Source organism: Bos taurus, chromosome 14, assembly GCF_002263795.3.
Source record: "Bos taurus isolate L1 Dominette 01449 registration number 42190680 breed Hereford chromosome 14, ARS-UCD2.0, whole genome shotgun sequence".
In the NCBI taxonomy this organism is placed as follows: Eukaryota; Metazoa; Chordata; class Mammalia; order Artiodactyla; family Bovidae; genus Bos; species Bos taurus.
Genome location: NC_037341.1, coordinates 52,264,953 through 52,281,759, shown reverse-complemented (window position 1 = coordinate 52,281,759; position 16,807 = coordinate 52,264,953). Strand labels below are relative to the sequence as shown.

Sequence of the window (16,807 nt, the reverse complement as noted above, 5' to 3'; positions counted from 1 at the left end):
ACAATGAAAAATCAGAAAGAGTAATTAGGGAATCAATGCCATTCACTATTGCAACAAAAAGAAATACCTAGGAATAAACTTACCTAAGGAGACAAAAGAACTGTACACAGAAAGTTATAAGACACTGATGAAAGAAATCAAAGATGACATAAACAGATGGATAGATATCTCATGTTCCTGGGTAAGAAGAATCAATATTATGAAAATGACTATACTACCAAATGCAGTCTACACATTCAATGCAATCCCTATCAAATTACCAATGGCATTTTTCATAGCATTAGGAAAAAATTTTCACAATTCATATGCAAACAAAAAAGACCCTGAATAACCAAAACAGTCTTGAGAAAGAAGAATGGAGCAGGAGGAATCAACCTTCTTGACTTCAGATTATACTACAAAGCTACAGTCATCAAGTTAGTATGGTACTGACACATAAACACAAATTGGATTAAAGACCTAAAGGTAAGACCAGAAATTATAAAACTCTTAGATGTAACATAGGCAGAACACTCAATGACATAAATAAAAGCAAGATCCTCTAAGACCCACTTCCTAGAGTAATGGAAATAAAAACAAAAGTAAACAAGTGGGACCTGATTAAACTTAAAAGCTTTTGCACAGCAATGGAAACTATAAGCAAGGTAAAAGACAACCCTCAGAATGGGAGAAAATAATAGCAAATGAAACAACTGACAAAGGGTTAATTTCCAAAATATACAAGCAACTTATAACACTCAATTCCAGAAACAGAAACAACCCAATCAAAAATTAGGAAAAAGACCTAAACAGACATTTCTCCAAAGAAGACGTACAGATGGCAAAAACACATAAAAAGATGCTCAACATTGCTCATTGTTAGGGAAATGAAAATTAAAACCACAATGAGATATCACCTCACACTGGTCAGAATGGCCCTCATCAAAAAGTCTACAAGCAGTAAATGCTGGAGTAGGTGTGGAGAAAGGCAACGTTCTTGCACTGTTGGTGGGAATGCAAATTGATACAGCCACCATGGAAGACGATATGGAAATTCCTTAAAAAACTAGGAATAAAACCAGGATATGACCCAGCAATCCCACTCCTAGGCATAGTGGGATTTCCCCGAGGAAACCAAAATTGAAAGAGACACATGTGCCACATTGTTCATTGGAGCACTACTTACAATAATTAGAACATGGAAGCAACCTAGATGTCCATCGACAGATGAATGGATAAAGATGTTTTGGTACATATACAAAATGGAATATTACTCAGCCATAAAATGGAACACAGTAAAATCAATTCTGATGAGGTGAATGAACCTAGAACCTATTATACAGAGTGAAGTGAGTCAGAAAGTCAAAGATACATATCATTTTCCAATGCACATATACACAATCTAGAAAAATGGTACTGAAGAATTTATTTACAGGGCAGCAATGGAGAAACAGACATGGAGAATACTTATGGACATGGGGAGAGGGGAGGAGAGGGTGAGATATATGGCAAGAGTAACATGGAAACTTACATTACCATATGTAAAACAGATAGCCAATGGGAATTTGCTGTATGACTCAGGAAACACAAACGGGGCTCTGTATCAACCTAGAGCAGTGAGATGGGGAGGGAGATGGGAGGGAGGTTCCAAAGGGAGGGGATATGTGTATACATATGGCTGATCCATGTTGAAGTTTGACAGAAAACAACAAAATTCTGTAAAGCTATTATCCTTCAAAAAATTTAAAAATAAACTATTTTTATAATGTTATAAACATATATGTCTTCCTGGAAAAAAGTCAAATGAAAAGACTGCAATTATTCACACTCCTGATCATTGTGATCATTTGTATTTTATTTCTTTGCTTCAAAACATTTATGTTTATATTTGGAATAAACAGAAAAATGGAAAGAGAAAACAGTGGTAAGAAAGAGTGGCTTTTGTTTTAAAAAACTAAAGTCTTCATATCATTAACTATGAACATAATTTTTAAAAATTACTTATAAATGCATAATAATTTCTAATGTAATCCCAGATCAGTGAATATTTATGCTGCTTACACGTTGTTAACTAGTGATATATTTTTCATCATACACTAATAGTTCACATGTCAAGTACTTCTCTATTGATTATTTCCTTTGGATAACCTATTGAGAAGAATTACTAGGTGAAAAATACTGATTTCGTTTACTTAATAACAGCATATCTTTAAATGTAAAATTTGGTTTTTGTCTGGTCTAATTGATTTCTGTTGAAATTATAGATGCTATTTTGTCAATAAACTTCAAATGACATTTTATAAAGCTTCAATAAAGATTCCTAGGAAAACATATACTGATAAAAAGTAAAGAGAAATTCATTATTGATATTGTGAATAGTTTCTGGTCATTTCATCAAGAAATGTCCAAGTTTTCCATTATATTAAACTGACCTAATATGGAGTCTTCAAATTAACTCCATCAAATTCTGAATATTCTGAAGACAAATACTGATGCCACATAACCCATATCACCTCTATACTCCTTAATCTTATTCAGTAGGCTAGTCAAATATTTGCTTTTAATGCCATAGGAGTCAATTTTAACAGAAAAAGAGTGAAAGCTTATAGAAATGAACATAGTTACCACATAGAATTATGTGACTTCTATGTATACTTTTAAAAAATTATTAATAGCTTGACAAAACTTTAATTTACCTCGATAAGATCTATGTGTTTCCTATATTTATCCACTAGACATTATACTTCATACTAGAGTAGTATGTGAATGTTTAATGTTAGAAAATATCTACTGTGTTAACATTAATTAATGATATTTTTCTATTTATACTCAGTCTTTCCTTTTAGGGATTTCTTCTTAGAAATGTTTCTTCTTTATGTTGCTATTTCATAACTAACATCCAACTCAAGCCCTTAATTTTCATTGCCAATCACTCAAGAGAAAGTTTTATTCCCTGTACCATGAAGCATGGTTCTAAACCTAGTATGCTAGTAGAATTCAAAAAATGTGTAAACACAGGTGGGAAAATGCCACACCTTTATCTTCACTGTTCTCACTAAAATATAGTATTTCCTTCAGTAAAAAGCTGGGTAAAAATAATCTCTGACTTTTGTCCCCTATAAAAATCACAGATATTCTATGTCATGTTAAATACTATGAATATATCCAAAAATTGCTTATGATACTCTTTAAAATTACAGAAATTATTAGCCCCACTACTTAAAGTATCAGTAGAGAAGTATATTAATATCTCTCTATAAGTATATATTCATATATATGTATGTTAGTATACATTTACTAGAATATTTGAAAATATTTAAAAATTTTTTATTATCATTAATTTCCTTTTTATTTCTTCTTATGTACTTAAAATCTTTGTTCAAAAAAGGGTGCCATAAACTAGAAAAGTCTTGGTTTAAAAATAAAGAGATCGGGGTACTTGCTCTATAATAAAAGTGAAGTCACTCAGTTGTGTCCGACTCTGCGACCCCGTGGATTATAGCCCGCCAGGCTCCTCCATCCATGGGATTCTCCAGGCAAGAATATTGGAGTGGGTTGCCATTGCTCTGTTAATTGGCTTACTGGGATTACAAAGCAATCAAATGACATTTTCCAGTAACACATTTCTTTCTAATAAGTTCCTTCAGGAGACACAAAATTTAACTAAATGATATGAAGAAAAGACTTACTAAGAAGCCCTTTTGGTTTATTTTAATTCACAATGTGGAGGTGGGTCGATATTTTTCTCTATGTATATGTATCTCATTGATCCTGTCAAAGCATTTGGGATTATCCCTATTTTCATATGTATGCAAATACTTATAAACAGGATTTGGATCTCATGAGAGTTTAAGCACAGATTTCTTGTTTTTTGTTTGCAATGCAACTTATAGCTATGAATTTGAACGTGTAGAATATACTTCTTTTTCAGGACTAATAAAATTATTACACATGGGAACTTATTAAAAGTTGGGAATGTATCTAGCCCGTGTTCACTAGCTCTATTGCTTTGTATTCTAAAGAATGAAATCTAATGTCCAGTGGCTGTTCTACTCTCCAGTAACTTTTAAATCTGCTTTAAAGTACTTTAGAATATCAAGCTCATGAAAGTAATCAAAGAAAGATATTTCTCAGATTTTTGCACATGTATATCTTTTGAGATTCTTATTCCCTTTCCTCCAAAGTCATCCTAAAAAAAAAAAAAAAAAAGCAAGAGAGAGATAGAGAGAGAGAAGCAAATCAATATTTCTTTCAGTCAAGTTTCAAACTTCTCATTTTTAATTATTTCCTAGACTTATGAGCTTCTATAATTTTATAGAGGTTTTCTTTCACCTTCCTTTAACAATGTCTATCTTACTTTTATAGATATTTATAGATTAGTACTTTGACAGCAAATATATTCTCATTCTCTTTAAGGGACACTCATATAGATATGTTTACTGACTGCTTTAGCTAACGTTATTGCTTTTTTTTTTCCTCTCACATAAGTGAAAAGGACAGGTGAAATAAATCTGACCTTTGGTTTATGCCCACAGTAATTTTCATTAGAATCCATTATCAAGAGATCCTGAGTGGAACCTACAGCTTTAATGTTCTTAAATATAAGAGAAACTCAAGAAGGCTCTTTTAAGTTACTTCCTTAATTGAAATCGAATAACAGAGTAGAACTGAAATGTTCTGATCAAAAAAACAAAAAAAAACTATGTTCCTTTACTAAATTATCAAGCTATACATTTTAAATATCTCACAATTATTAGTTATACTTCAATACAGCTAGGAAATGGAGAAGGCAATGGCACCCCACTCCAGTACTCTTGCCTGGAAAATCCCATGGACGGAGGGGCCTGGTGGGCTGCAGTCCATGGGGTCGCTAGGAGTCAGACACGACTGAGTGACTTCACTTTGACTTTTCACTTTCATGCATTGGAGAAGGAAATGACAACCCACTCCAGTGTTCTTGCCTGGAGAATCCCAGGGACGGGAGAGCCCGGTGGGCTGGTGGGAGCCATCTATGGGGTCGCACAGAGTCGGACACGACTGAAGCGACTTAGCAGCAGCAGCAGAGCTAGGAAAAAGATAAAAGTAAAGTGACTTCCACTAAAATAATTTTTGAGGGGGTTAAAAAGATAAACAGAAAATTTTTAAAATGAGAATTAATAATAAAAAGGCTAAAAAGGATAAGACATGTAAAAGAGGAAAGGATGCTAAGAAAAGCATCAATACAAAGAAAAATTTAAAAGTTGAAAAATAAAAAGGGAAAAAAAGAAAACACAGGAGGAATAAACATATAGACAAATAACAAGAGAAAATGCAGACAATATGAAGTGAATTAAAGGTGGAGATAATACAGTTAATGAAGTTAAAACAGAAACTGCAATATATCAAGAAGCAATTATTTCTAAAATAAAAGCAAAATAACAGTAATAGACTCGTAAAGACTGGAGATTCAGGTCTTGACATATAAAGACAATGTGTTCTGTAAAAAAGAGTTATCTAACAAAGTTGAATTTCAATAGCTTGTGATTTGAACTTTATAGAAATGATAAATCTCTTGAGTACAAAACTTTACATGTTTCATCCTGGAAATATAGATTTGTTTGTGAATATTAGTTTAATGTAGCAATTTAAAAGGTTATTGGGTTCATACCTAGGAAGCATGCTTAAGATAAATATCTCTAAGAAATTTACTATTGAAATACTAGAAATCATCAGTTATATATAATTTTAGATACTATGTATTGTTAAAATATTGACACTTAAGGTAAATTCTAAGATGAGGTTTTTATGATACTATTATGCTTACTGAGAATGTTTACTTTTAAGAGTGTTATACGTGGGAACTACAGAACATGAAAAAAATACCCATATTTCATTATTATGTTTTGAACTAAGTATATGCAGTTTCAGAACTTTATTATATCACCAAATAAAGAAGGGCTGCTCATTCCTTTTAATAACCACTGCACCGACAATTTTGAAAAGAATAGACATTTTACAAAAGCAATTATCCACTTTTATTTGTTTACATTGCACTGAAAATTTACATCATACTTTTACAAAGTTTTTTTTTCATAAAAATATACTTCTTTACAAAAGTGTATGCATTAATATAAGAGGAGTAGCCAGTTGCAGAAGAAACATTGTTTAAACAAGATCTTAAATGTATTAACCTTAACATTAATGAATGAATTGTTGTTATTGCAGTCATTTGAATAAACAAGAATAAATAACTGATGGAATAAAATTTAAAACAGCATCCTGTCAGTAGAGTACAATGTTGGGAAAATTATATGAATTTCCAAAACAATGTATTTCAAAGTGGTTTACAAGAAATTCACTACATTTGTAGAGATAGATCCAAGCAGCACTCTGGGTGCAATGATTTCTCGTAGGCACTCTGTCTCATGATACAAAAAGCCGAGACTGTTTACAACTTTATCCATATTTGAAAGGGACAACAATGAAGTGTTTACACCGGGTACATAATTTATCCAGTGAAGTAAAACATGCTATTAAAGGAAGACTATGACCTATTAAATCAAAATGCTGGCATTTCTGTGATACGGTTGTAAATAACTTGCAAATACATACCTTAATGACTATGAAAGAAACCTGTCATATCTGGAAGCTGCTTCTTAAGGATAAGAGAATAGAAATTTTTAAATATATAAAAATTTGGTAAATCCACAACTTTAGGAAATAAATTTATATTGGTTATTTGAAAGTAATTTTACTTTTACTCATTTTGATTTAGGCAATGGTCCAAAGTATATGTTTAACTCACTGTTAACTAAAAAGTTTAACAAGTTTATACTTCTAACTCACTGTTAGGTAAAAGTTCAAAGCAATATTAAATAAATTTGAACATTCAGCTGGAAGGAAAAACAGATAATTATAAACTAAATAAGTAGACTGATAGGTTCTATTTGGTCTTGCAAAAATATTAGAAAGAATGGTAAAGAATGGTAAGTTCAGTATCTCAGATAACTGCAAAATCATGATTATTATAGACAGTTTTTGCCAGCTAAGGTTGTTTCTGAGGGACAAAAAAGATTGAAGCAAGGAGTTAAACACTTACCCCATGGCTCACTGAATAATATTGGTTACAACATAATGAGGGAAATCAGGAAGATAGCATGATGAGCTTGCCATTTACAGAAACTATGACAACCAGTCTAAAAAAAGGTAGCAGTATGATACTGAAGAAAACAACCAGAAAGCATCAAATCAGAGTGGGCACTCTTATCTCATCTGTGACATAAATTAGCTCATAAACATTTCAGGGCATGACTCAATCTGAAATAACCAGGGAAATGAAGAAAACAATGACTCAATTAAAAGGAAGGAACAGCTGATAGAGTGGTGAAAAATACAGACTTACGGGCGTGATACAGCTCATGACAGTTAAAGAGAAGTCAGTGATCTATTGACTCTTGTAAGTATAGCTCTTATTTTCTACCCTATATCATTGTTTTAAACCCAGTCCCTCTAATATAGTTTATAAAGCACAGAAATACTGATAGTGGATGCTCCTCCAATATATGCAAATAAGTTTATGTTTTAGAATAATCTCCTTTTTAAAAAAAGCAAATAAACTGTGAGTAAGCACTCTCGGAGTGCAGCCAAATTTCTGTAAAATTCTCCATGGTAAACATGAAGAAGAATTATGGTCCAGTTTATGAAAAAACACTCTTCTCTATCATTCCACAGGAAAAGGTGACCCAGCAAGTCCTGATAAGTGTGCTTTGATTTGTTTGTCAGTGAACTAAGTGTGCACTGTTTTGTGTGTCGATTTCCAAGCTTCTGAAGAAGGCCAAAGCTGCCACGTTATACCATTGTGCAGACTGTGTTCAAGTTGGGATCGAACCGTACTGCCTTCCCTTCCACTGACTTTGTGTTGGTGTCATACATGGGATTTTCAAAAGCTGCTTGGCCATTGTTATTTTCATGAACTGAACATCCTGTATACTGGGTTTTGGGTGCAGTCCTGTAGATGAGAACACTAATTAGTTATACATTAACTTTCTTCCAGAAACAGCAGAATAGAACTCAAACACAATATATCAATACTTGAGTTATCACTGTTAATGGATAATATAACTTGAAAATATTGAGAAACCACAATTCATCAAATTTGAATAATTTACCTGTCACTTTTAAATCATGAATGACTTTTATTATTTACATACAATATATATTTATAAATGGTACCAATATGAGTAATATAAGTATAAATAAATATTATGGCTAGTCTTATAAATTTTCTTATGAGATAATGTTATCATAAATGATCATGTAAAATATAGCTAAATTATGATGATGATGAATTCAAATCTCATTACTATTCATTCCTCAAGTATTTATTGAGCATCCATTACATGCTAGGCATGACCCTAGGCATTGGATATATAATTTTTCTTTTTTACAAAAAACATACAAACTCATTACTCTCATATTACAAGGACAGCAATGAACAAATTAAAAATAAACAAGAAAAATGAAACAAGATAATGAAAATTGTTTTGCTGAAAAGGAAAATGGTTGATATGACCAGAAGTAACTGGGAGCCATGTTAGGAGAGGTAATAAAGAAAATAAGGAAGTAAAATTTAATCTGAGACTTGAATGACAATAAGGAGTTCATTCTGCGGTAATAAGAAGGGAGTCCCAAGAAAAGCAGACATCTGATACTGACACCTAGTTTTGGAAAGTGCTTAGAGTATCCCAGAAACATAAATACTCAATTGGCTTAAAATTATATACATTAGAACAAGTAAACTCAAAATCTCAAAGACAAAATGACTAACTACACTGATATATCATGTCATGAAATAGTTTCCAGAGTTCCTGATAACTGAATATTTGCTATTAGTTAACAAAACACATGGAATCTAAGCTGGCTGGTATAAGGTGTTCATTTTGAATCCCTCCTTTATTTTTTGTCTCACTTTTGACTAATGTTTATTTCTAGTTTCTCTTTCCCACATCCTACAGCATAATTTGCTGACATTTGTAAATCAAATGATAAAATATCAAATTGCAAAAAAATCATTTGTAAATAAAATTATAATTTTACGTGTAAATCAAATGATCAAAGGCATACTTGAGTTTGAGCAAACTCTGGGAGATAGTGAAAGACAGGGAAGCCTGGTGTGCTGTACTCCACAGGGTCGCAAAAGTTGGACAAAACTTAGGGACTGAACAACAGCAACAAAAGCATACTTACCCCTATGGGTTCCTCAAATTTAATTCCTAAAAAGGCCTTAAAATAATTCTCTTTTGCTTACAACAAATAACACAAAATTTCAACTACTTATTTTATTATAATTTGTATTTGCCACTCTGTGATTGTCCTATCCTTAGCACATTTTCTGAATTTTTCTCTGTATTAAAAATTGTCAGGGATTTGTATGATAACATTTAAAAAAATCTATCTAAAATTGCTTTCAATAGCATCATCTATATATACATATATATAGTTATATAATGTAAATTATATTGCTTACAACTTGCTCTTGCCAGGTGCATAATTCTAATCGATCACATTCATTTCTCTTTTTTAAACTAGATTCACAATAAAACAGAAGCAACATCATTTCCTTCTAATTAGGTAAGGATCACAAAGATTTAAAAGATTTGTTTCCGCAAATATTAAGCAACAACTTTAAGGAAAATAACATCAAACTTTAGAAAAGTTTATACTATCAATAAAAATTAACTTAAAACTAATCAATGTTCTAAACATAAGAGCAAAATCTATAAAATACTTAGGAGAAAACACATAGGTAAACCTTCATGACCTTGCATTTGGCAATGGTCTCTTAGGTATAATACTAAGAGCAAAGTAACAGAAGAAAAAAGAAATAAATTGGACTTCATAATAATGAAAAATTTGGTATATCAAAGGATACTATCAAGAAACTGTAACTACAACCCACGGAAAGAGAAATATTTGCAAACCATGTATCTGAAAAGGGTTTAGTATCCAGAATATATGGAGAACTCTTATACCTCAAAAATAAGACAAATTAGTCAATTTTAAAAATGGGCAAAGAATTTGAATAGGTATTTCTTCAAAGAATGTAGACAAATGACTAGCAGACACATGAAAAACGCCCAATATAATTAGTAATTAGGGAAATGCAGATCAATATCACAACGAAATACAGTTCACTAGGATGGTTAAATGAAAAGGAAATCACTCAGTCGTGTCCAACTCTTTGTGACCCCGTGGACTGCAACCTATCAGGCCCTTTTCTGTCCATGGGATTTTCTAGGCAAGAATACTTTTGTGGGTTGCCATTTCCTTCTCCAGGGAATCCTCCTAACCCACGGATTGAACCCGGGTCTCCTGCATTGCAGGTAGACGCTTTACCATCTGAGCCACCAGGGAAACCATATTAAATGTGGTTAAATGAAGGAAAAAGGTTAAATGAAGGATTACCATATAATCCAAGAATTTCATTCTTGAATGCATACTCAAAAAACTGAAACAGGCGTCTGAATAAAACTTGTACACAGATGTGTATAGCAGCACTGTTCACAATAGCTCAAACATAGGAATAATCCAAATATCCATCAGCTGATGAATGGACATATTTAAACATAACATATTCAAACATACAATGGAATATTATTCAGCCACATAGTCAATAATATGTAGATGTGTAGTATGATAAGGATAACCTTGAAAACACTATATTATATTTAAGAAGCCAGATACAAAATGTCACATATTGTATGATTCCATATATATATAATATGCAGAAGGTGAACCAAAGTAATTACCTGAGACAGGGGTAGGAGGAGTAGGGAGTGACTGTTTAGTGGGTACAGTTTCCTTTTAGGCTGATGGTTTTGTGACATTGTGAGTATACTAAATGTCACTGAATTGTATATCTACAATGGTTTAAATCATTTTATGTGCATTTTACCACAATAATAAAAAATGATTAGCATAGCTTGCTTTATAAATAAATTTAGTGATGATTTTTATCATTAACAACATCTGATATTGACAAGGCCTGAATGACTGTTAATGCACAATTGTTACAAATTTGCATAATATTAATTAAATCATTCTTAGATAATACAGACTGGCATTTATAATAATGATATTAGTTTTGATTTAAAAAATTAGGTATTCATTTAGTTATCTGGTTACCAGCATACTTTCTTCTTCTCCTTTTTTTTTTTTTTTGCCTTTTTTTGTTTCCTTAATAAGCGATGGTCTCAAATAGTGGATTAACTGCATACTAAAGCCCTTCATCAAGATGTTGTAATGGACATAGCAAAGAGGGGTCAACTGATAATCTATACAGTCATATGTGAGATATATAACAAATATACTAACTGCAGCATTTTCTAAAAGCAACAGAAGATAAATGAGAAGACTAGAAGATTTTATCATCTGTCAGCCTGGGTAAAATCTGTCAGTACTGTCATGTAAACTAAGAGGTTTAAACATAAACTTCTTCCTTGTTCTCTAAAGACACGTGGCAGCAGATATCACCTGTTCATTTTAAACCTTAACTTAGATTTTGTAAACTATAGTTTCAGCATGGATAGTATAAAAATAACTTATACAATTAGTTACATTCCAGAAAATTGACAGACAAAAAGGAGAAAGAATAAAGTTGAATGTTTGCACAACTCAACAGAGCAATTTTAGTTGTGTGTATATTGGGGTGATGGGATGATGGGCAGAGGAAATAATGGTTTTAACAAACTGTGGTTATATTTGCTACAACAATTCAGACCAAAAAAAAAAAAAAACAAAAAAAACAAAACAGAAGTTAGAATTTGAATTGGAGAGTAAAAAGAACATAAAATATAGATTTGGGAAACATTTTATACTTAACATCAATAAACTTACCTTTGTTTATAGAGATAAAATCCAAATCCTGCAAATATAAGTGCAAAAAAAGGCACCAGAATAGCAATGGCCACGGAACTACTATTTGTACCATGAGGTTGATTTGAAGAATTTGAGCCTTCTGACATATTCAGTCCTATAGAAGGAAAAAAATAACATACAAATAAAAAATTAGGTATCTTTTATCAACTTGATATTTTTTAGAAACCAATTAATTTATTCCTTGCTCAAGATATTTATCTACTTGGAAATACAAAAATAATTCACAAAACTCCTTCATTTCCACACAATTTTACACAACACCTACTATGTATATTTTTCCAGGAAAGGATACAGAATGAACAATAAGCTCAGTCTCTGAACTTTAGTTAATAACAACTGCAGGAAGAATACAGAGCCATAAATAAGTGTATATATGAAGCATGAATTAATGTTAGGCATATCTGTATAGAAAAGATATGTGATAGGAAAAGGAGGCTAAAATGATAAACATTTGAAAAGGCATAAATATTATTCTAAAGAGCTCAAAATTTTCACCCACCTACAGTGAGGAAGAACTGAAGATGTGTAGGGGAAAAAACTGCTCAGTGGTTATATACAAGATTTTAAACAGTGACTAAGGTGAGATGGACTTGAGAGAGTCTGGTCTGAAAGCAGGAGTAGTTTGAAGACATCCCAGATAAAAATGGAAATTAAGATGGGAACTATAGCACTAGGAAGAGCATGAAAAGATAGATTTCCAGGAACATTTCATATTTCAAATAAACAGAAGTTATCTGTGTGGATGAAGGAAGAAGGGTGTAAGAAGGCATAGGATTTAGGAGTGTTCTCCTTGGTACTGAGTAAATGGTTATGACATTCAGTTCAGTTCAGTCGCTCAGTCATGTCCGACACTTTGCGACCCCATGAATCACAGCATGCCAGGCCTCGTGTCCATCACCAACTCCCGGAGTTCACTCAGACTCACATCCATCAAGTCAGTGATGCCATCCAGCCATCTCATCCTTTGTTATCCCCTTCTCCTCCTACCCCCAATCCCTCCCAGCATCAGAGTCTTTTCCAATGAATCAACTCTTCGCATGAGGTGGCCAAAGTACTGGAGTTTCATCTTCAGCATCATTCCCTCCAAAGAAATCCCAGGGCTGATCTCCTTCAGAATGGACTGGTTGGATCTGTTTGCAGTCCAAGGGACTCTCAAGAGTCTTCTCCAACACCACAGTTCAAAAGCATCAATTCTTCGGTGCTCAGCCTTCTTCACAGTCCAACTCTCACATCCATACATGACCACTGGAAAAACCAGAGCCTTGACTAGATGGACGGTTGTTGGCAAAGTAATGTCTCTGCTTTTGAATATGCTATCTAGGTTGGTAATAACTTCTCTTCTAAGGAGTAAGCGTCTTTTAATTTCATGGCTGCAGTCACCATCTGCAGTGATTTTGGAGCCCAGAAAAATAAAGTCTGACACTGTTTCCACTGTTTCCCCATCTATTTCCCATGAAGTGCTGGGACTGGATGCCATGATCTTCGTTTTCTGAATGTTGAGCTTTAAGCCAATTTTTTCACTGTCCTCTTTCACTTTCATCAAGAGGCTTTTTCGTTCCTCTTCACTTTCTGCCACAAAGGTGGTGTCATCTGCATATGTGACGTTATTGATATTTCTCCCGGCAATCTTGGTTCCAGCTTGTGCTTCTTCCAGTCCAGCGTTTCTCATGATGTATTCTGCATATAAGTTAGATAAGCAGGGTGACAATATACAGCCTTGATGTACTCCTTTTCCTATTTGGAACCAGTCTGTTGTTCCATGTCCAGTTCTAATTGTTGCTTCCCACCTCTTGAAGAATATTCCACAGTTTATTGTGATCTTCACAAAGGCTTTGGCATAGACAATAAAGCAGAAATAGGTGTTTTTCTGGAACTCTCTTGCTTTTTTCCATGATCCAGCAGATGTTGGCAATTTGATCTCTGGTTCCTCTGCCTTTTCTAAAACCAGCTTGAACATCATGAAGTTCATGGTTCACATATTCCTGAAGCCTGGCTTGGAGAATTTTGAGCATTCCTTTACTAGCGTGTGAGATGAGTGCAATTGTGTGGTAGTTTGAGCATTCTTTGGCATTGCCTTTCTTTGGGATTGGAATGAAAACTGACTTTTCCGGTCCTGTGACCACTGCTGAGTTTTCCAAATTTTCTGGCATATTGAGTGCAGCACTTTCACAGCATCATCTTTCAAGATTTGAAATAGCTCAACTGGAATTCCATCACCTCCACTAGCTTTGTTTGTATTGATGCTTTCTAAGGCCCACTTGACTTCACATCTAGGATGTCTGGCTCTAGGTGAGTGATCATACCGTCATGATTATCTCGGTCATGAAGATCTTTTTTGTATAGTTCTTCTGCGTATTCTTGCCACCTCTTCTTAACATCTTCTGCTTCTGTTAGGTCCATACCATTTCTGTCCTTTATCGAGCCCATCTTTGCATGAAATGTTCCCTTGTTTCTCTAATTTTCTTGAAGAAATCTCTAGTCTTTCCCATTCTGTTGTTTTCCTCTATTTCTTTGCATTGATCGCTGAGGAAGGCTTTCTTATCTCTTCTTGCTATTCTTTGGAACTCTGCATTCAGATGCTTGTATCTTTTCTTTTCTATTTTGCTTTTTGCTTTTCTTCTTTTCACAGCTATTTGTAAGGCCTCCTCACACAGCCATTTTGCTTTTTTGCATTTCTTTTCCATGGGGATGATCTTGATCCCTGTCTCCTGTACAATGTCACGAACCTCAGTTCACATCAGGCACTCTATCTATCGGATCTAGGCCCTTAAATCTATTTCTCACTTCCATTGTATAATCATAAGGGATTTGATTTAGGTCATAAGGGATTTGATTCAGGTCACTAGACCTGAATGGTCTAGTGGTTTTCCCTACTTTCTTCAATGTCAGTCTGAACTTGTCAATAAGGAGTTCATGATCTGAGCCACAGTCAGCTCCTGGTCTTGTTTTTGTTGACTGTATAGAGCTTTTCCATCTTTGGCTGCAAAGAATATAATCAATTTGATTTCGGTGTCGACCATCTGGTGATGCCCATGTGTAGAGTCTTCTCTTGTGTTGTTAGAAGAGGGTGTTTGCTATGACCAGTGCATTTTCTTGGCAAAATTCAATTAGTCTTTGCCCTGCTTCATTCTGTATTCCAAGGCTAATTTGCCTGTTAGTCCAGGTGTTTCTTGACTTCCTACTTTTGCATTCCAGTCCCCTATAATGAAAAGGACATCTTTTTGGGTGTTAGTTCTAAAAGGTCTTGTAGGTCTTCATAGAACCATTCAACTTCAGCTTCTTCAGCATTACTGGTTGGGGCATAGACTTGGATTACTGTGATATTGAATGGTTGGTTTGCCTTGGAAACGAACGGAGATCGTTCTGTCATTTTTGAGATTGCATCCAAGTACTGCATTTCAGACTCTTTTGTTGACCATGATGGCTACTCCATTTCTTCTAAGGGATTCCTGCCCACAGTAGTAGATATAATGGTCATATGAGTTAAATTCACCCATTCCAGTCCATTTTAGTTCACTGATTCCTAGAATGTTGACATTCACTCTTGCCATCTCTTGTTTGACCACTTCCAATTTGCCTTGATTCATGGACCTGACATTCCAGGTTCCTATGCAATATTGTTCTTTACAGCATCGGACCTTGCTTCTATCACCAGTCACATCCACAACTGGGTATTGTTTTTGCTTTGGCTCCATCCCTTCATTCTTTCTGGAGTTATTTCTCCACTGATCTCCAGTGTATTGGGCATGTACTGACCTGTGGAGTTCCTCTTTCAGTATCGTATAATTTTGCCTACATTAGCCTAGCTAAAAGATGAGAAAAATGAGATTTGTCAATGTGTTGGCACAGGGACTATGGAAGAGAAATAAATAGCAAACTCTTTTTTTCAGAAAAATAGTTTCTTTTTCTTCTTAATAGGTTCTGTTTTAGACATGCAGTGCTTGAGATGATTTGGGGAATATAATGTGAAAAAATCTTGTATTCAATTATACGACTGTGACAATGTACTATATTAGTGAATGTCTTCTACTGATTTTAAAACTAACAATTGTGGCAAGACATTATCTGAAATGACATCTCCTTATTATTGTTCATCTGGGGAAAGCTGATTTACTTTTTAAAAAAACATTCAACTATATCAAATGTTCAACTAAGTCATGCTTTATTAACTATGCCAAAGCCTTTGACTGTGTGGATCACAGCTGATTGTGGAAAATTCTTCAAGAGAAGGGAATACCAGACTACCTGACCTGCCTCCTGAGAAATATGTATGCAGGTCAAGAAGCAACAGTTAGAACTGGACATGGAACAACAGACTGATTCCAAATCAGGAAAGGAGTATGTCAAGGCTGCATATTGTCACCCTGCTTATTTAAGTTATACGCAGAGCACATCATGTGGAATGCTGGGCTGGATGAAGCACAAGCTGGAATCAAGATTTCTGGGAGAAATATCAATAACTTCAGATATGCAGATAACACCTTATGGCAGAAAGTGAAGAAGAACTAAAGGGCCTCTTAATAAAAGTGAAAGAGGAGAATGAAAAAGTTGGCTTAAAACTCAACATTCAGAAAATGAAGATTATGCATCCAGTACTATCACTTCATGGCAAATAGATGGGGAAACAATGGAAACAGCGAGAGACTTTATTTTTTTTGTAGGGGGTGTGCTCCAAAATCACTGCAGATGGTGACTGCATCCATGAAATTAAGACACTTGCTCCTTGGAAGAAAAGTTATGACAAACCTAGACAGTATATTAAATAGCAGAGACATTACTTTGGTCCATCTAGTCAAAGCTATGGTTTTTCCAGTAGTCACGTATGGATGTGAGAGTTGAACTATAAAGAAAGATGAGTGCTGAATAATTTATGCTTTTGAACTGTGGTGTTGGAGAAGACTCTTGAGAGTCC

General features: G+C 34.0%; 1 protein-coding gene across 1 annotated transcript in view; it reads right to left on the bottom strand.

Annotated features, from left to right (window-relative positions):
• Positions 1–5,969: 5,969 nt before the first annotated feature.
• CSMD3 (CUB and Sushi multiple domains 3) overlaps positions 5,970–16,807 on the bottom strand; it is a 1,470,240-nt gene continuing 1,459,402 nt past the window's right edge. The window contains exons 70-71 of the mRNA NM_001424929.1: positions 11,854–11,989; positions 5,970–7,966 (exon numbers count right to left, since the gene is read on the bottom strand). Of these exons, the coding sequence (NP_001411858.1) occupies positions 7,807–7,966; positions 11,854–11,989 (296 nt within the window). The 3' untranslated portion in view covers positions 5,970–7,806. The remainder of the gene's footprint in view (positions 7,967–11,853; positions 11,990–16,807) is intronic.